The sequence below is a fragment of the Artibeus jamaicensis genome, unplaced genomic scaffold, assembly GCF_021234435.1.
Source record: "Artibeus jamaicensis isolate MK-2021 breed Jamaican fruit bat unplaced genomic scaffold, CSHL_Jam_final contig_468, whole genome shotgun sequence".
Taxonomy (NCBI): domain Eukaryota; kingdom Metazoa; phylum Chordata; class Mammalia; order Chiroptera; family Phyllostomidae; genus Artibeus; species Artibeus jamaicensis.
The window spans coordinates 468,771-488,566 of NW_026521846.1; the positions used below are offsets into that span (position 1 = coordinate 468,771).

At 41.8% G+C, this 19,796-nt stretch overlaps 1 protein-coding gene across 5 annotated transcripts in view; it reads left to right on the plus strand.

Moving 5' to 3' along the window:
* Positions 1-19,796, plus strand: part of WDFY4 (WDFY family member 4) — a 362,573-nt gene that overhangs the window by 142,122 nt on the left and 200,655 nt on the right. For 4 of the 5 annotated variants that reach the window (XM_053667357.1, XM_053667359.1, XM_037167947.2 and 1 more), the window contains exons 24-31: positions 3-155; positions 5,411-5,484; positions 7,534-7,695; positions 8,022-8,113; positions 9,868-9,967; positions 11,932-12,137; positions 12,963-13,132; positions 16,074-16,199. In XM_053667357.1, the coding sequence (XP_053523332.1) occupies positions 3-155; positions 5,411-5,484; positions 7,534-7,695; positions 8,022-8,113; positions 9,868-9,967; positions 11,932-12,137; positions 12,963-13,132; positions 16,074-16,199 (1,083 nt within the window). Of the gene's footprint in view, positions 1-2; positions 156-5,410; positions 5,485-7,533; positions 7,696-8,021; positions 8,114-9,867; positions 9,972-11,931; positions 12,138-12,962; positions 13,133-16,073; positions 16,200-19,796 lie in introns of those variants that run through there. The other variant, XM_037167949.2, reaches the window with a different exon arrangement.

A 19,796-nucleotide genomic window follows, 5' to 3' on the forward strand; every position in this document is an offset into this window, starting at 1 on the left:
AGATACTGGCATTCCTCCTGAGGAAGAATACCTCTCTTCTAAACCATCGAGTTTTTCAGCTGATCCTCTCCATTGCTGGCACCGCAGAACTGGGCTTTGGGTCATCTGCCATCACCAATGTTGGTGTTTTTCAGCACATTCTCTGTGATTTTGAGGTAAATTGGAGATGGAATTTGAATTCCAAAGTAATGTGAGAAGGTTAAAAAAAGTCAGGAGCTTCCTTTAAACCTAGCATGTTGGCTTCCTCAATAGTTATGATGGTTATAAGAGGGAAAACCTCAAAGACTTTGGACTATAGGGGTCCTGGTTTATAATGAAATCCTAACACCAATGGGCTATGTGGCCTTGGAAAAATCTCTTGACTTCTCTGAGTTACAGTTTTCTCAAGCATGAAATAAAGATCATCATCTTTAATAGGCTAGTGTGCATGTCAAACCAGATAGTATCTGAGAAAAAAATTTAAAACTGTAGGATAATTTATATGTTTAAAAAATATATTTTCTGCCCTTGCCAGGTGGCTTAGTTGGTTGGAGTGTCACCCCTTACACCAAAGGGTTGCAGGTTTGATCCCCAGTTGGGTGCGTATAGGAGGCAACCAATCTACGTTTCTCTCTTACATTGATGTTTCTCTCTCTTTCTCTTTCTCTCCCTTCCTTTCTCTAAAATCAATAAAAAAAACAAAACATATCCTTAGGTCAGGATTAAAACATATCTGTGTGTGTGCATGTGTGTGTGTGTGTATAATCTGCCAGTTCTTTTGAATGGCGTCTTGCTGTTCACAAGGGCTCCTTTGAAGGAGTGACTGAGAAATGCTGAGGGCATGCCTCAGGCCCAGAGAGGAGTTTTGCACAAAACTTTGGGTAGATAGATTCATTCAGGAGGCATCGTTTACTGAGTGCACACTGGGATCAGGTATGGAGGTATCCTGGAGTCATGGTGATAACAAGGATGCAGCCTCTCCATACAGCTTCCTGGGCTTGGGACACAACAAAGGTGACATACAATGTGCTGAGTGTGAGGGGGACAGGCACAGGGCTTCTGGAGGGTGGGAGTGAAAGAACACTCAGTCAGCTTTACAGATTGGGGACCCTGGAGCTGAGCCTAGCAGAGTTCATGCAGTGGGGGACATTCAAGGCAGAGTACATGTTATTTGCACACATGTAGGGATAAAAAAGCCAGGGGGGATTGAGAGCAAGTGGCTTGGAGAGTACCTGTCAGGGAGTTGTTGAAAATAGACCTGAGGCTGGAGGGGGAGGGTGAGAAGACAGGTTGAAGATGCTAAGCTGCAGGATATGCATGGTAATCAATATATGAGAGTGTGCTGGAGTCCATGGAAGTATTTTAAAAACTGTTTTCTAAATTAAAGATAATGTAGTCTTACTACAGAATACTTTAAATAAGAGAAAAGTGGGGGAAAAACTCATATTTCTGAGACCCAGACAATTGTTGTCACCCTTGAATGTATCATTTCTTAACTCTCTGTGCATACTATTATATTTTTTATCATAGTCATACTCTTAGTGTAGATATTATTAGTCCCACCTTTTGCCATATAACATAAACATTTAAAAAATTTATTACAAACTTTTATGAGCATTGTTCTGAGGTCAGAATATAATCTGTGTGGTATCTGGTTTTTCATAATTCCCCTGTTGTCAAATTCTCCAATTACTTCTACATATTGTTATGATTGAATGCTGTTATACATAATATTTTTGTACGTATATTCTCCCTATGTAAAAATTCCTTAGAATTACTAAAGTCTTTTATTATAATTTTTTATTGTTGTTCAATTACAGTTGTCTCTATTTTCCCCCATTACTCTCCCCTGTCTTGTCCATGCAGCCCTCCTCATTTAACCCTCCCCCACCCTTGTCTTTGTTCATGGGTCCTTTATACATGTTCCTTGATGACCTTCCCATTCTTTCCCCTATTATCTCTCCACTTCCCTCTGGCCACTGTCATTTGTTCTTAATTTCCATGTCTCTGGTTATATTTTGTTCACTTGCATTGTTGGTTAGGTGCCACTTACAGGTGAGATCATATGGCATTTGTCTTTCAATGCCTGGTTTGTTTCAAAAATATAATAAATTTGAGATTGTTGATAAGGTTTGCTACACTTCAGCTACCTAAGGATGTTATTTAGATAATCAAAATTTTATTTTAGGTCTATTACTCAGGTGGCAAGAACCCTAGGCAGGGAGATGGGTCATGAGACTGCTACAGAAACCCAGGTGGATGATTTTGAAACATGAATTGCCACAAAGGCAGTGAGATAAAAAGGATTAATGAGGATCATAATTCAAATTAGAATTGGTTTCTATAGAACTGAATAACAAGGAAAATAATATATATCAAAACACTGTGGGGGCACTGCTGAAAGCTGGAGGTGGAAGAAAATTTATAGTCATCAATGTCCATATTAGAAAAGAGAATACTTTAAATTAATGAACAGGGGCTTCATATAGAGAAGTTAAAAGAACTGAAAAACAAACAAAAGCAAAAACAAAATAAGAATAAAAATACAAAAACCCCAAACAAAAAAACAAACCAAAACAGATTTCCAAGAAAGAAAGAAGGAATAATAAAGATGAGAACATTATGTATCTAAATAGGAAAGAAACAAACAAAGAAAAGATCATTGAAGCTAGTAACTGGTTCTAATAGAAAGAAGACAGGAAGCCCTGGCTGATATGGCTCAGTGAATTAAGTGCTGGCCTGCGAACCAAAGAGTTGCAGCTTCAATTCCCAATCAAGGCACATGCCTGGGTTACAGGCCAGGTCTCCAGTAGGGGACATGTGAGAGACAGTCACACATTGGTGTTTCTCTCCCTCTCTTTCTCCCTCTCTTCCCTTATCTCTTAAAATAAATAATTAAAATCCAGGCCCAGGACTGCAGAGAGGTTCTACTGGCCCTGGATCTGAAGATGAACTTAGGATTGTGAGGGAAGACAGCAGGGCCTGGTATGTGCACAACAGGAAAAGAGGCGTGCACAAGTGGCTCTGCTACAGGAATGAGTGGACAGCATGCCCGGTCCAAAATGCTGTGTTCATGCTGAGGCACCATGGCACCCCAGCCACCAGCCTGGCTCAAAAATGACTCATACAAAACCCCTCATACAGGCTCCCACTGCCCGCTCCTGAAATGACAATGGGCATTACCCTCTCTGAGTAAACTATTTCTTCGGGTAAGCTCGTGCTTTTAAAGCTGAGGTTAAGAATGAAAAACCCAAGTAAAGCAAAATGAAATAAGGTAAAATAAAAATTTGAGAAAATATTGAAAAGAAAGAGTTTCCCAAATATATTTCTACATCAAGTAAAATAAGGGCAGAGATGTGTACATTGCATTTGGAGGTCAGCGACAAGCCTAATAAAAAGTAAACACTAGGGTCAGAAGTCAGGTGAAGAGTGGGGAGGAGGATGGAATCAGAGACAGTTTTTTGAAGAAGAAAAGAAAATAGAGGGGAGGAGTTTCAGGACATAAGATAGGAGCTGAGTCTGGCTATAGGCTAAGGAGGAGAAAGTAGTGGGAAAGGGGTGGTTAAAATACCAAGAGGGAGAAACTACTATTGATGGCACAAGTCCTTAAAGAAGAGGGAGGATTTGGAGATAAGTAAAGGGGTTACAGGAGGAGGGGTGGGGTCCTCGATGACTGGGACAGACGGCTGAGAGGGAGGAGAGACATGAAGTTGAGGGCATTCAAGTCTTAGGCTTTTGGTTCTTTGAAGAAGAGACAGGCTGGTGCATTCTGGCCTGTGAGGTGATCTCAGGTGGGGAGAAGGTACACTTAGACACATTATTTATTTGATATTTAAATAAATCAGGCATCTCAATAAAGTCCTTACTAAACAGGTTATATGACAGGAAAACAAGCAAAAGATCCAATTACCTTCATGTCCCAAAATTTAGATACTTGGTGTTATGTGAAGTAATTTCTAAAAGAGCTATCAGCATCAAATGTGCTGTGGAAATGTCATAGTGTTCTAATGTTCTGGAAAGCAAATCAGGGCTGTGCTGTGGTGGGAAGGGGAAGGGGCCCAGCAGCATACTAGATTGGTAGGTTCATGTTTTTCTGTCTCTCAGTTCTCAACATGGAGCTTGGTGTGTCATGTGTTCTGTAACTCCCTTTGTGAGTGAATATTCCAAGCGTGAAGGGCTCTTGGCATCCTACTGATGTGTACCTTGAGGTGCCATGACTGTCACCCCTCCCCCACTGGAGCCACATCAGCCACACAAGCTCTCCCATGGCAGCTGTCCTACCTTTCCGTGCTCTGAGCAGTGACTGTGCTTACAGGGGATGGAAATCTGCCAGCTTGTTTCTGGCTTAGAGAAATAAATTTATTTCACCCTGATTTTTCTTGCATTTGCTCTTTAAAAAAATTAACAAGTTCTTATTAAGTGCTCACCATGAGGTAGATGTGATGCTAGGCCCTGGGGATTGCAGGGGGTGGTCTCAGCCCTCATGGGCCTCATGATAAACTTGGGTCCACTGAGACTCTTCTACTTTTCCTCCTAAGAGCATAGCCATGGCCACCTGCTTCATTCAAGTGAGGATGATTATTGACCCTATGGGTTACACTCTACATATAGCTGATTGGGGAACACAGTGAGGGGGCAAGAGGATGGGCTCCATGGGTGGACAGACCAGGCTTATCAAATGTGCCAATTGATAGATGGTTGTCAGGCAAGTTACTTACTGTCTCTGAGCCTCAATCTTCTCATCTACTAAATGCAGGTATCATTTTAGGACTTTGTGTGACACTTTTTACCTCCCATAAATGGTGTAATTTGTAAGTGTGAGCTCTTTTTGGTGTTAGATGAATGCCCTGTATAATCCCACATCTGAATCCTCTACATTTACAGTATTTAGAGATATGAAATAATAGAGCTCTCTAAAAGGGGTGTATAAATAAGACATGAAGGCTCACCATCAACTTGGTCCTAGAGGACAGTTAGCAGCTGCATTTTGTTTACTCTGAATAAAAACAACCTGAGTGATAACCTTCACTCTGGGAATCTTAGTGCATTTCACATCTGTGTCACTCAAAGTTCTGTTGTACAGAAGGGAAAGTGGGCTGTGCTCAGGTTTTATGAAGAAAGTGTTGCATGCACAAACTGGGTGTGTAGTTGCTATACCACAAAACCAGAAAAGTGAGATGCAGCTTCTAATTTCTGATTCAGGCAGAAACAGAGATGAGAAGACAAGAAATGATGTTTGAGCTTTCCCCCAGGGCTGGAGCCCTTTATATTCTGTCTGCAAGAAATTTGATCTGATTCCAGAGGTGAAAAATTGTGTTAGTGATTCCAAGTGAAAGAATACTATGTCTAGCACATTATCTGTTCAAACTTCCTGGAAACCCCCTTTTTTCACACATGCCCTGGTTTCACTGTGTGGTTTGCTGTCTTCTAGCTCTGGATGAACACTGTGGACAACTTGGAGCTCTCCCTGTTTTCCCACCTTGTGGAAATCCTTCAATCACCAAGGTAGGTTGGGCTTTGGCAGCTTAGGCCTTAGAGACAAAGGCTTCATGCTAAGAAAAGGGACTGAGAGAGCAGGATGGCCATTGGCTGAGTAACCATGGTCCCTGCCCACTCCCAGAGCACTCAGTCTCTTGATGGCAGCATGTCTGTCTTAAACAGTCCAGGCTTCTATAACAAAATACCACAGACTGGGTGACTTATGAACAACAGAAATTTATTTCTCACAGTTTTGGAGGCTGATAGATTTGGTGTCTGGTGAGGACCCCACTTCCTGGTTCATAGATGTCTGTCTTTAACAGGTTGACTGTCTGTCAACCTGTTAGAAGGGACATGGGAGCTCTCTACTGCCTCCTTTATGATGGCACTTATCCCATTCATGGGGCATCATCTTCATGACCTAATAACCTCCCAAGGCCCTACCACTGAGGGTAAGGCTCCAACACAAGAACTTAGGGGGGTCACAAACATCCAGTTTGTAGCAACACCCTTCCCAGTGGTTCATGTACGTGGGGCACGTCTGTGTTCCCTGCTGTTTTGGGGCCTTAGAAGGCAGCTTTCTAGCCCTGGCAACTAGCACCTTCTCAGGGCTCAGTAAGTGAGGCCAGTAAAAGAGAACCCATCTGCCTCCCGGCTCACTATCCCTCTAAGTGACCTCTCCAAGTCACTTTTTGAATTAGTCAGGGCTCTTTTGGTTGCAAGTGGCAAGACTACAGTTCAAGCAACTTAGGGAAGAAAGAAAGGGAGAGAGAAAGAGAGTGGAGAAAGAAAGAATTCATTGCTTATACAATTGAATGGGGCAGATCTTCAGCTATGGCTGAAGCATTCATAGCACTTTTTCTGAGATCTGTCACTGATGTTGTCCTGGCTTTCTTTCTTGCCAGTGTCATTCCAGCAGACCTTATGTGGCAGCAAGGTAGCTGCTGGGCTCCTCAGAGCACATCCTCTGCTCAGCACAGTCCCAGAGGGCTTCTTTTTACTCCATAGTCCTAGCAATAGGATGAAGTTTTACAGGGCCACTTGCGGTCACTTGGCCCAGCTGGGAGCATGACTTCACCTCTGGGGTAGGTGGAGGGGAGTTAAAAGTGTTTCCCAAAGAAAACGAAAGGCTGTGATCAGAATAAGGGAGAAGAGAGGCAGGGAAGCCAACATATGAACTTTCCATTTCACATGGCTCCTTGGTGCTACAAGTTCAGAGAAGAACAAGATACAGTCCCAGGGAGAAGAAATACAGACAAAATGGCCTGCTCAGTGCCGTGATGAGAAAGCTCATGAAAGACACTGAGGCTTATAAGCAACAGACACACCACACACAGAACTGGGCTGCTCTGCCTTTTGTGCATCAGGGATGTAAAGGCCTGCAGAATTTAGCATGTTAGAACTAAATGGAAGTTCAAGAAGGAAGAATTCACCAAAATTATCCTTCTTCCACCTCTTTGTCTTTCCCCTTTTCCACTTTCTCTCTGTATCTGTTGTTTTCTAAGAGGTAGGCATTTACTCTGGTAGCTGTTTTCTTGGGCGGGGGGTAGAACTTACTGGAAATTGCATTGTGATTAGCCCAAGGAGGGGAATGTGGATGCTTGAATTCTGTCTGGTTCCCCTTTGACTTTCAGTGGTGTGTTCATCCACTTTGTGGTTTTGGGGTGGCAGGAAGAGCACACACCAGACAGGCTCACCAAGGGCCCTATGCCCCTGGCTGTTGGGAAGTGCTCACAGTCACACTCAAGTCTGCTGTCTTTGTTCTGAGTTTTCTGAGACTGCCATTAGTTTTCCCTGAAGATGGGAATTTAAAAGTCAATAATTGGGGGTTGTCTTTGAAGGCAGTTTCTGGAGGGGGCCAGTGGAAAGGTATGGGAGCCTTGTCCCCAGTGGCCCTGGCACTTGGCAGACACTTATTCAATGGGTGTCTGACAGCAGTTTGATTAGTTGCCAAGTGAGCATTGGAATCAGAGGACCATAGAGTAAGCAAAGCCTGGAAAACCTTTTTAGCAGAAACACAGCAAATTTGGTTCATTCCAGTAAAAGCTTTTACTGCTTCTCTCCTGGGCTCACCAGGGAAGGACCCCGGAATGCTGAAGTTGCTCATCAGGCCCAGCTTATACCCAAGCTCATCTTCCTCTTCAATGAGCCGGGCCTTACCCCCTCCAAGATAACCACCATCACAGCGATCCTGCACTGTCAGCTGAGGGGCCACTTCAATATACAGGACTTGCTCAGGTACAACACCAAACCTCCCAGGGGAAAGGGCAGGGCCTCAGACTGTTTCATGAGGGAATACAGGCCCCAGGTGTCTCCCGAGCACATTCAACCCAGCATCACTACCCTTCAATGCACTGGCAGGTTCTATTCCTTGGAACCTTCAAGGAGATTTCTGATCAGGCCCAAGAGTTGAAGAAAGTGGTAAATGTGTCAGACCCCCCAGCAGGGCTGTGTGTTCACATTTCAAACCTCATTTCAGAGGATTTATATAGAAAACCTTCACATGTGTTCAGCAGACATGACTGAGCCCTATGTTGAATGTATCTTTCTTTCTCTGTATTAAGGGTTGCGGTGTTTGTCGTGTACACTCTCAAGCCTTCATCAGTGGATGAGAGGCAGATCTGCATGGATGAAGATCTGGGGTACTCTGTGCCTGGTGAGAAGACCTTTCTCAGAAGACAGTCTGAGGCAGCAGGGTGACCCTCACAGAGTGCCTGACAGCCACACATTATGGGCCATTTTGCAGAGGGAGGGGCTAAGACAAAGGAAGGGGACCACATCCACAGCGAAGAAGTTGTTCCAAATAGTGATTTCTGAGGTCATAGTTTTATGGTTAGGGTCACAAACCAAATTAAACTGTATATTCTTTCTTTACAACTTCAAATCGCTTCCAGGATAAAATTCAGTTTTCTGTAGACCAGCTGGTGGGATCTTTCAATGCCCAGCCCATGTCTACCTTCCTGGTTGAATCTTCCCACACTTGCTCTCCTGGTGAACCCCAATTTCAGCACTCTGAAGCCCTTGCAGGTCCTAATGTGTAATGATCTGTCCTCTGTTAATACTTTGCACATGCTGTTCCCTGTGTAGGAATATCTGTCCTCCTCTATTCCCATTCCCTACCTCATCCCTTTAGATTAGCCATCTCTAGCCCCACTAAGTCATGTTAAGTCACCTCCTCTAGGCTTCTAAAGCCCTTGGACTTACTCTATTGCACAGATTTGTGATTGGTTTGTTTTTTGAGTGTGTCTCTCTCTAACCAGGTAGAATAGCAGCTATATTGTGTTCCACATTCACTCTGCTAGGGCTGGTGTGAGGGAACAGTTACTGTCCACTTTGTCCTGGGCCTTCCAGACCTGTGCTGTTCAAGATGGGAGCCTCCAAATGCATGCAGCCATTTTATTGTAATTAATTGAAATGCAATTAAAAATTCCATTCTTCAGTCTCATTAGCCACATTGCAAGTGCTTGATAGCTACAGGAGGCTAGTGGTTACTACATAGACAGACAGATATAGAACATTTTTATCATTGCAAAAGAGTCTCCTGGATAGCATTACTAAATCTAAATTAGTTCTCTCTTCTCCTTAGAGCAGGACTAAAAAGTAGGAATCACTATTCCCATTTTGCAGATGAGGAAACTGAGGCTCAGAGATATTAGGACTTTAATAAGAAATTGAGCCAGAATCCAAATAGAGAGGAACCTGGCTTCACTTTCTCAAGCTACTTCATTAGTTCTATTTCTATAGCTTGGTGTCTGTGCCCTGAATTAATTGCAAAACAACTGGCTAATCAAAGGTATAAATGAATGGATAATGGGCTGACAGTGAGCTTACTTAGCTAACCCTCCTTCTTATATGGACTCCATTCTGAAACTTTTGTAAAGACGTCTTCTATTGGCACAGTGTTCACATGTCCTTCAAAGCTATAATAACATTCAGAAGTAAAGTTTCTTTTTCCACCGGATCTATATACCTCTTGCTCTAACTCAAGCTCTATTTTTATTGTAGCATCAACATGCCAAAGGCCTAGGTTAGAGGCTGTGATAGCAGGAACCAATACTGACTACCATAGTCTTCACACTCTACCCCCAGTGCCTGGAATAATACCAAGCAGCTAGTGGATGATCAAGAAATGTTGCAGCCTATAATTTTTAAAAAAATTTTCTATTGGAAGATGTATTTTTCTGAAGATAGGGAGATTAAAAACATCTCTAGTTAAAGAGAAGTTGAAGAATACATCTGGAAAAAATTTAAAGCATTGTATTAAAGTCTAGAATTGAACGGCAAAATTTGGAGTTCCACCCATGCCCTAAGTCCTGAATGAAATGAGCATTTTGTGAACATGATTGCTTATTGCAGAAAATATGTCTCTTTACAGCATTCACTCTCAAATCTAAATTTTCTCTTTTGTAGCTGGAAGCCAAACATCTGGAAAGACAATCTGGCTCAGGAACCAGTTGCTGGAGTTGCTGTTCAGTGTGATATCTTCCTCCCAACTTCATCTATCCTCTGAGTAAGTAGCTTCCGGAAGGGTGATTTGGAATGAGGCTGCCTCGTACAGGGTGTGGTGTTAAAACGTTTTCTTAATGAAAAGGTTAGCATCTCAGAGTTGGCTTTCTGCAATATGTTTCCTGCTCTAGTCAAAAAGAAAATTATATTCTCCCCACCCAATAAAGCAGACATTGCCCTAAGATATTCTAGTGAAAATGTTTAATGGGCAGAGTAGCTAGAAACACATTTGGTATAATTACAATAAGCTCCTTTTGTCACCATTGCTCTAGTATAATTGTTATTGTTTTGGCAGTTGTGACAATTACTGATTTGATGTTCTTTACTTTGCAGACAAATGGTTAGCCTAAATAACATCTATCAAGGCAAAGGCTCACCAAATTCCTCTGCTATTTACTGTTAGTTACTTAGTTATTTTCCTAAGTTTTGGGAAAATAGAAATACTTCCTCTCAATCAACTTTTGACACCATGTGTAATCATAAAGTTCCATTAACTCTCCCACTGTCTGCTTGACATCCAATCCTGGAGTCACTTAATTAACAACTAACTGTTGAACACCTACTATGTGCTAGACACTGTTCTTTGATGCGAGAATGTGGTGCTGAGCAAGTTAATTCAGATCTATGCTCTTGCCAAATTGACATTTTGTGGTTTATGTGTGTTTGGAGAAGGAGTATGTATTACCCATTAGAAAAACAGCTTTGCAAACAGTGCTTAAAAATTTGCCAGCCCTTAAGTCTTCACCTTGCTAAAATCAAAACATGGTAGAACTGGAAAACTTGGAGATATGCTAGTCTCAACCTTTGCTTTGCATTATTTTTTTTTTAAATTAATGTAATGTAGTGCTTAAGCACCTGGGCTCAGTTGTAAGAACTTCTGGGTTCAAATCCCTGCTCTGTTCCAAGGGGAGGTAACTTAAACTCTCTACTCATCTATGTGAGACTAAAATAAGTACTTGCCATAGACGAAAATTAATATGTGATAGTCTGGAGCATGGTGCCTAAGATAATATAAATACTTTATAAGCTAACTGCTGTCCTCACCATCACCATCACTGTCACCACCACCATCATTGAGGAAAATGACCAGAATACATCAAAAGTTCTGACAAAGTCATCGTTTTCCATGCAGAGGCAGGACTAGAAGACACCACCCACCTCCCTGTCTTCCACTTCCCTCTAGCAAGTCTGTGTTCTACAGCCCCATAATTTTAAAATTCATTTTTTAAAGTAACAGTAAATCATGGATTTTTTTTCCTAAAGTGATAAGATGCAGAAACTTTGGACTATTCTGTTTAGATTAGTTTTGACCAGCGTATGGTCAAAAGGGAAGTAAATAACCATTTTGTGTTTTATACAGCTATATTGTTGCAATTAGATGGGTGGTTAGCAGACACTGTGTGAGTGTGAATATCAGTGGAGTAGGGCTATCAAGGAGCCTGCATGTTTTATAGCAACTGATACACAGTTTTCAATTGTTTTGAAAACCTTCCACCAACTTATCCTTCAGCCATTAATAAACAAATTCAGCCCTGGCTGATGTGGCTCAGTGGATTGAGTGCCAGTTTGCTAACCAAAAGGTTGCTGATTTGAATCACAATCAGGGCACATGCTTGGGTTGTGGGCCAGTTGGGGGCATGTGAGAGGCAAGCACAAATTGGTGTTTCTCTCCCTCTTTTTTCCTCCCTTCCCCTCTCCCTAAAAATAAGCAAAATCTTTAAGAAAAATAGATAAATTCACCTATTTCTCAGCAACTTTGCCAGCATTTTGTTTAGCATTCTTTTAAATGCAATATGTATTTTGCTGAGTGATATCCGAATGTTAACCTTAGTTTGCCTTTCCAAGATGACAGGTGAGGCTGGCTATTATTCATATTTTCTGAATATTTCATTTGCACATGGAATGAAATATTCATTGAATTTACTGGCACATGGAATGAAATATTCATTGAATTTACTGGCCACCTAGGGTGAAAGAGGAGGTGTTCCTGAGCCTAGGGCCCGACTGGTTTCTGCTGCTCCTGCAAGGCCACCTAAACTCCAGCACCACTGTGCTGGGATTGAAGTTGCTGCTGCACTTTCTGTCAAGCCCTAACCTCCTCATGCGATTCAAAGATGGCCTGTCTGCAGGATCCTGGGTGGAATGCAGCTCCAAAGGCGTGGATATCATGATGGGTGAGTGTGCGCTTATCTTCATGAGGCTGGGCACCATCTCCTCAAGTGGGGCGTGGGATCTGCCTGTTTCTTCCTCTTTGCTTGGGACCTGCAGGAGTCCTGTGCAGTAGTATCACCTTGACCCCTGGTTCCCAATCAGCCTAGCCCTCTCTGATTTCCCTTTTAGGATTCCCAAGAGCCTCACTGCTCTCCAGATACGGGGGACTTTCTTCTACTTCTCAAAGGCTCCTTAGCTCTTTCCCTGTTCCTAGGATGTTCTCCCAACCCACAACACCAGCAGGCGTCTCCTGGCTGATGTGGATTTACCCTCAAGGTCTCAGTTCAAATGCCACTTTCTCTAGGAAGGGTGGGTCCCACTTGAACTAGGGCACCTCCATTGTATTCTCTTTGCCCCTATTATTGTCCTTTATAGTGTATTTATAAGCATATAAATATGCTTATTTATTTATAAAGATAAGCATATACTTAGTTGATATTTAGTCACTTCATGCCTGGCCCTTCCACTATTGTAGATACTTGGTGAGGGCCTGGGGTTCTGTACATTTTGTGGTAATATTGTGTCCTTGTTGCCTAATATAAAGTTACTTTGTGGACTTCAAGGTTGTAGGCACTAAATATTTGTGTTTGAATGAAAAATGAGTATGTCAGGAATAGAGAAAGGAATTATTGTTGAGAATTTTCTTGTGCTCATGTGTATATTTCTACCTAGAATTTCTATAGTATGAGTAAGGGGCAGGGAATTTCCTCATGTGACCAATCCTCACCTTGGCCAGAATCGATTGCAGTTGTTCTCAGTTGGATTTTGTGCCCATTCCTGATCAATAGATAATCTGAAGAACCACGTTCCCATGCCTGACCAGAGCCCCTGCCTCCTTCCTGGATTCCGTGTTCTGAATGAATTTCTGGCCCACCATGTTCATATTCCGGAGGTCTACCTCATCGTGTCCACCTTCTTTCTACAGACACCACTTACAGAACTGACAGGCGGACCAAAAGTAGGTTCTGGGGCCACCCAGGGATGAAGTGACACACCTGGTTTTCTGATTCCATATGACTGAGGCAGTTCCTTAAGATTCCACCCTTGCCCTGATCCACTTCTTCCAGAGTCCATTGTCCTGACCCATTTCTTTCCCTAGCAATCAATCCACATGCCTTGGCTGGCTCTTCAAATACCCTTGACTTCCTCCATCTCTGCCTCCTGTCACCTTCCCCGGCAGCTCTACATTTTTATCAGTCTGACTTTTAGATTTTCTCCTTTTGGGCATAGCTAGAGAATTCTGTGATGGTGGCAGGTGGTGTGGGGAGGTGCATAGCTGCCACCAAAGGTGCAGAGCCTCAGTTTAGGCCTTCACTTTAGTAATATTCCTGTTATTCCCCTATATTCTGATATAAACCTTGTATGTGTTGAGTCTTGTGCTCCACAATTGCCCAGCTTCTATACTTGTCTGCCCTTCACACTGTGATCTTCCTGAGTCACCTCCACGGGGTGTGCTTGGCCACTCTGTGCCTTTGGCGATCTTCTCTCACAATCACCTGCCTCAGATGCCACCTCTTGCTTAGACCCTCTGGACAGAGGGAGCCTTTCTTCCTTTGTGCCTCAGCATACCTTTTCCTTATGTAGCACAGACACACTTACATATCTGCCTTTCTCTTTAGGTGCTGAGCACCTCAAGAATAGAACCACCTGTTACTCATTTTGTTGGGCTTCTGACAAATAGCAGAATCAAAAATTGTTTTTTTGATCATAATTGAATTGAATTGAATTAAACTGCACCGAATTGAAATGGGGTGGGGTCATAGTTTGCAAATAGAAAGCTAAAAAGTGCACTTCCTTTGCACATCATTATGTATTTAAAAAAAATTATTTATTTATCCTTAGAGAGAGGGGAAGGGAGGGAGAAAGAGAGGGAGAGAAACATCAATGCACAATTGGTCGCTTCTCTCACACTCCTAACTGGGAACCTGGCCTGCAACCCAGGCATGTGCCCTGACCAGGAATTGAATTGGTGACCCTTTAGTTTGCAGTACAACACACAACCCACTCAGTCACACTGGTCAGGGCTGCTCATTACTATATTTGCCAGATTTTTTTTGCATTTAAAAAATTTATTTAGTTATTTTTCAAGTACAGTTTTTTGCCTATTTCTCCCATCCCAGCCCACCCCGCCCTGTGCTCCCCACCTCCCTCCCATTTCCACCCCCCTTAGTTCTCGTCCCTGTGTCCTTCATATTTGTTCCTCCAAATCCCTCCCCTTTTTTCCCCTGAAACTTCCTTCCCTCTCCCCTCTGGTCACTGTTCCCTTGTTCTCTATTTCAGTTTCTTTGTTTTTTTTTTTTTCTGCTTGCTTGTTTGTTTTGTTGTTTAGCTTCCTGTTAAAGGTGAGATCATATGGTATTTGTCTTTCAACACCTGGCCTATTTCACTCAGCATAATGCTTTCCAGTTCCATCCATGTTGTTGCAAAGGGTAGTAGCTCCTTCTTTCTCTCTGCTGCATAGAATTCCATTGTGTATATGTACCACAATTTTTTTGATCCATTCATTTGCTGATGGGCACCTAGGTTGCTTCCAACTCTTGGCTATTGTAAATCATGCTGCTATGAACATTGTGGTGCATAGGTTATTTGAAATTGATGTTTTAGGATTCTTAAGATATAATCCTAGCAGTGGACTTGCTGGGTATATTTGACAGATTTAAATCTTGATATGTAATTGAAATGTTATAAATTCCCCTTCAAAATAAATGTTCTGTATGCTGAGCTAAATTCATCAAAGTCCTGCATTTTTATTTCTCTGAGAATGTATCTAGGAAACACATATCTACTGAGTATCAGGACCCATGATAAATATTTTACATATTTTATTTTACTTGATATTTATGACAGTTCCATGGGGTAGATAACACAATTTTTATTTCACAGAGAGAGAAACTAAACTGCCAAGAGGCCAAACAGCATGCTTTTTTTTTTTCGGGATTTTTTTTCACATTTTAAAATTGTTGTTTAAGTGTAGTTGTCTCCATTTCCCACCCCCCACTCCCTCCTGAACCCCAGCCACCCCTATTTCTCACCCTTGATCCTACCCCTCTTTGGTTTTGTCCATGTGTCCTTTATAGATGTTCCTGAAAACCCTTCCCCCTTTACCCCCATTATCCTCTCCCATGTCCCCTCTGGTTACTGTCAGTTTGTTCTTAATTTCAGTGTTTCTGGTTATATTTTGCTTGCTTGTTTGTTTTGTTGACTAGGTTCCACTCACAGGTAAGATCGTATGGTATTTGTCTAACCTGGTGATTTCACTGCTAGGATTATATCCTAAGAATGCCAAAACACCAATTCAAAAGAACCTATGCACCCCAATATTCATAAAAGCACAATTTACAATAGCAAAGTGCTGGAAGCAACCTAAGTGCCCATCAGTAAATGAATGGATTAAAAAAATGATGGTATGTTTACACAATGGAATACTGTGCAGCAGAAAGAAAGAAGGAGCTTCTACCCTTTGTGACAGCATGGATGGATCTGGTGAACAGCATGCTTAAATTCAACTTTTAAAGAGGCAAAATCAGATCATCCTGGTTGTCAACCAGTGCTCTGTCCACTACAGTATAAACTTTCCCTGAAGTGAATTTGTCATATTTCTATAATGTCATTCACAAAGATTCATTAAGGTTGATAGTATTTTTGATGTCAGACTAAAAGGACTACACTCAACCTAAGTTGTTAGTGGGGTCTCCAGTGCCTTCTTGGAGGCATATATTTCCTTTATGCACCAAGTGGGCTAAAATTTCCCATATGGGCCAGCCAGCCAGGGTGTTACTATGCTGTTCTGCCTTTCCTAATGGGGCCCTTTGGGGAACTCAACATCCTGGCTGAAAAAGGAGCCATCCTGGTGTGTTGCCAGATGCGGGCATCATTGCAGGCCTGGCCTCCTCTTTCAGGAAAGCCTGGATGCTGCACTGCAGTGGATCCTGCAGAAGCACAACACAGAGGAAGTCCTTCGGGCTGGGCTGCGCACTGAGGGTGCCCTGCTGCTCCTGCATATGCTGAAGGCCACAATGAGACAGGTGAGTCCCATTACCCAGTGCCACGATGAGGGTCAGACAAGTCTGGAAGGGTCACCTGCCAGTAGTTTTCCCAGTAGTTTCCAAGCAATGCCAGTAATTAGCAAGTGTTATTTAGAATACTTGGTAAACAAGGCAAGGCAGGTTCCTGGTGATAACTTAGTGCACAAAAGGAAAAACCAGCCTAAATGGTTCCAGTGCTATTTATCCATTCTTGCCAAACAACTTCTGGATCAAAAGGCAGTTCTCTCATTAGTTTTTTTTTTTTGTGTGTGTGTGGAAATTCCATACCGTTTTCCACAGTGGCTGCAGCAGTTTGCATTCCCACCAACAGTGCACTAGGTCTCTTTTCTCTTTCTTTCCTTTCCTCTTCTCTTCTCTTCTCTTCTCTTCTCTTCTCTTCTCTTCTCTTCTCTTCTCTTCTCTTCTCTTCTCTTCTCTTCTCTTCTCTTCTCTTCTCTTCTCTTCTCTCTCTCCTCTCCTCTCCTCTCCTCTCCTCTCCTCTCCTCTCCTCTCCTCTCCTCTCCTCTCCTCTCCTCTCCTCTCCTCTCCTCCCCCCCTCCTCTCCCTCCTCCCTCCCCTCCCCTCCCCCCCCTCCCCTCCCCTCCTCTTCTTCCTTCCTTCCTTCCTTCCTTCCTTCCTTCCTTCCTTCCTTCCTTCCTTCCTTCCTTCCTTCCTTCCTTCCTTGTTGCTGATACTTTGGTTCTATTTTGGTTCTATTTTGTCTTCTATAATTCCATATTTTGAAAGTTTAGCTTACAACTTATGCACATAATATTTAATCCCCCTGCACCGTTGGGGCTGTCCCTTATACAAAAGATTTCCTCTGCCTCTAGAAAGCTATGATTCTAGATAGTGTAAAAGCTGAAACAAAAAAATCACTCCAACACATTAATAAAATTTTATTTTTTGAATGATGAAAAACATTAAATCTGGGGCAAAATATTTGACCCCTAATGTAAGTTTCAATTCTTGTGTCCTTTTTAATATTTTAGATGGTGAAAAATGGAAAAATCAGAAGTAAATACTCTTTGTTTCTTAGATTTCATTTATTTATCTTTAGAGGGGAAGGGAAGGAGAGAGGGAGAGAAATATCAATGTATGGTTGCCTCTCGTGCATCCCCTGCTGGGAACTGGCCTGCAACCCAGGCATATGCCCTGACTGGGAATCGAACCTTGATCCTTTGGTTCACAGGCCTGCGCTAAATCCACTGAGCTACACCAGCCAGGACATAGAAGTAAATACTCTTTAAATTAAAAATAACTTAAAATGGAAAAAGACAGCAGTTGCTACTGATTTTTTAAAAATTGTTGTTCAGATACAGTTGTCCCCATTCTCCCCCCATTGCTCTCCCCTGCCTCATCTGACCTCTGCTCCCTAAGACTATTCTCTCCCAATTGTCCTTGTCCACAAGTCCTTTATATACGTCCCCCTTTTTTTCCTTGTTATCCCTGTCACCCTCCCCTTGGGTCCCTGTCAATTTGTTCTTTATTTCCATGGCTCTGGTTCTTTTTTGCTCATTTGTTTGTTTTGTTGATTAGGTTCCACTTATAGGTGAGCTCAATGGTATTAGTCTTTCACTGCCTGGCTTATTTCACTTAGCATAGTACTCTCCAGTTCCATCTATGCTGTTATGAAGAGTAGGAGTTCCTTCTTTCTTTATGCTGCATAATACTATTGTGTAAATGTACCACAGGTTTTCGATCCACTCATTTACTGATGGACATTTAAGTTCTTTCTAGAATGTGGCTATTGCAAATAATGCTGTTATGAACATTTGGGTATATAGGTTCTTTTGAATTGGTGATTCAGGATTTTTATGGTATAATGCTAGCAGTGGAACGGCTGGATTAAAAGGCAGTACCATCTTTAGTTCTTTGTGGGAATTCCATACTGTTTTCCACAGTGACTGCACCAGTATACATTCCCATCAATAGTGAATTAGGGTTTTCTTTTTTTTTAAAATTTATTGAGTTATTTTTCAAGTACAGTTTTCTTTTGTCAATTTCTCCCATCCCAACCCCCCCTCCGCCCCGTCTCCCCACCGCCCTCCCATCCCCCCCTCCCCACAGACCTCATCCCTGTGTCTTTCATACTTGTTCTTCAAAATCCCTCCTCGTTTTTCTCCTTAAATTCCCTTCCCTCTCCCCTCTGGTCGCTGCCCACTTGTTCTCTATTTTAGTGTCTTTGTTTTTATTCTATTTGCTTGTTTATTTTGTTATTTAGCTTCCTGTTAAAGGTGAGATCATATGGTATTTGTCCTTCAATGCCTGGCCTATTTCACTCAGCATAATGCTTTCCAGTTCCATCCACGTTGTTGCAAAGGGTAGTAGCTCCTTCTTTCTCTCTGCTGCTTTTCTCCACATCCTCACCAGCACTTGTTTGTTGATTTGCTAATGATGGCCATTCTGACCCATATGGAATAGTAACTCATTGTGGTTTTAATTCGCATCTTCTGTTGGCTAGTGATATTGAGCATCCTTTCATAGGTGTCTACGCCCTCTGTATATCCTCCTTGGAAAAGTGTCTGTTCAAGTCTTTTGTCCATTTTTCAATTGTTTTTTTTTTTTTTGTCTTCCTGAAGTGGAGTCATGTGAGTTCCTTATATATATTGGAGATCAAACCCTAGTCTGAGGTATCATTGGCAAATATGTTTTCCCACATAGTTGGTTCTCCTTTCATTTTAATGCTGTTCTCTTTAGCCATGCCGAAGCTTTTTATTTTGGTGAGGTTTCATTTGTTTACTCTTTCCTTTATGTCCCTTGCTTTAGGGAACATATCAGTGAAGATGTTGCTGCATGGGATGTCTGAGAATTTCCTGCTGATGTTTTCCTCTAGGACTTTTATGGTGTCATGACTTATATTTAAGTATTTTACTCACCTTCAATTTATTTTTGTGTATGGTGTAAGTTGGTGATCGAGTTTCATTTTTTTTTTTTGTATGTAGCTGTCCAGTTCTCCCAACATCGTTTGTTGAAGAGGCTATTTTTACTCTATTTTATTCTTCTTCCCCCTTTGTCAAATATTAATTGACCATAGAGACTTGGGTTTATTTCTGGGCTCTCTGTTCTGTTCCATTGGTCCATGTGTCTATTTTTATTCCATTACCAGGCTGTTTTGATTACAGTAGCCTTGTAATACAGTTCAATATTAGGTATTTTGATGCCTCCTACTTTGTTCTTCTTTCTCAAAATTGCTGCAGCTATTCAGTGTTGTTTATGGTTCCATATAAATTTCTGAAATGTTGGTTCTATATCTGTGAAATATGCCACTGGTACTTTAATAGGAATTGCATTGAATCTATAAATCATTTTGGGTAGTATGAATATTTTGATGATGTTAATTCTTCCAATCCATGAACATGTTACATGCTTCCTTAATTTCTTTCTTCAGTGTTATATAGTTTTCTGAGTACTTTTTAAAATTATTTAATTTTTTGTGTGATTATTTTACCTTTATAATTCTTAAGTTATAAGCTTATACTCTCTTTTTGCCCCACCACTCTCATTATTTAAGAAGCTCAGAACCTGCATATTTATTTAAAGAACCACCTTAGGATACATTTATCATTCTCCTGATATTTTTTCTGGCTAGTTCTA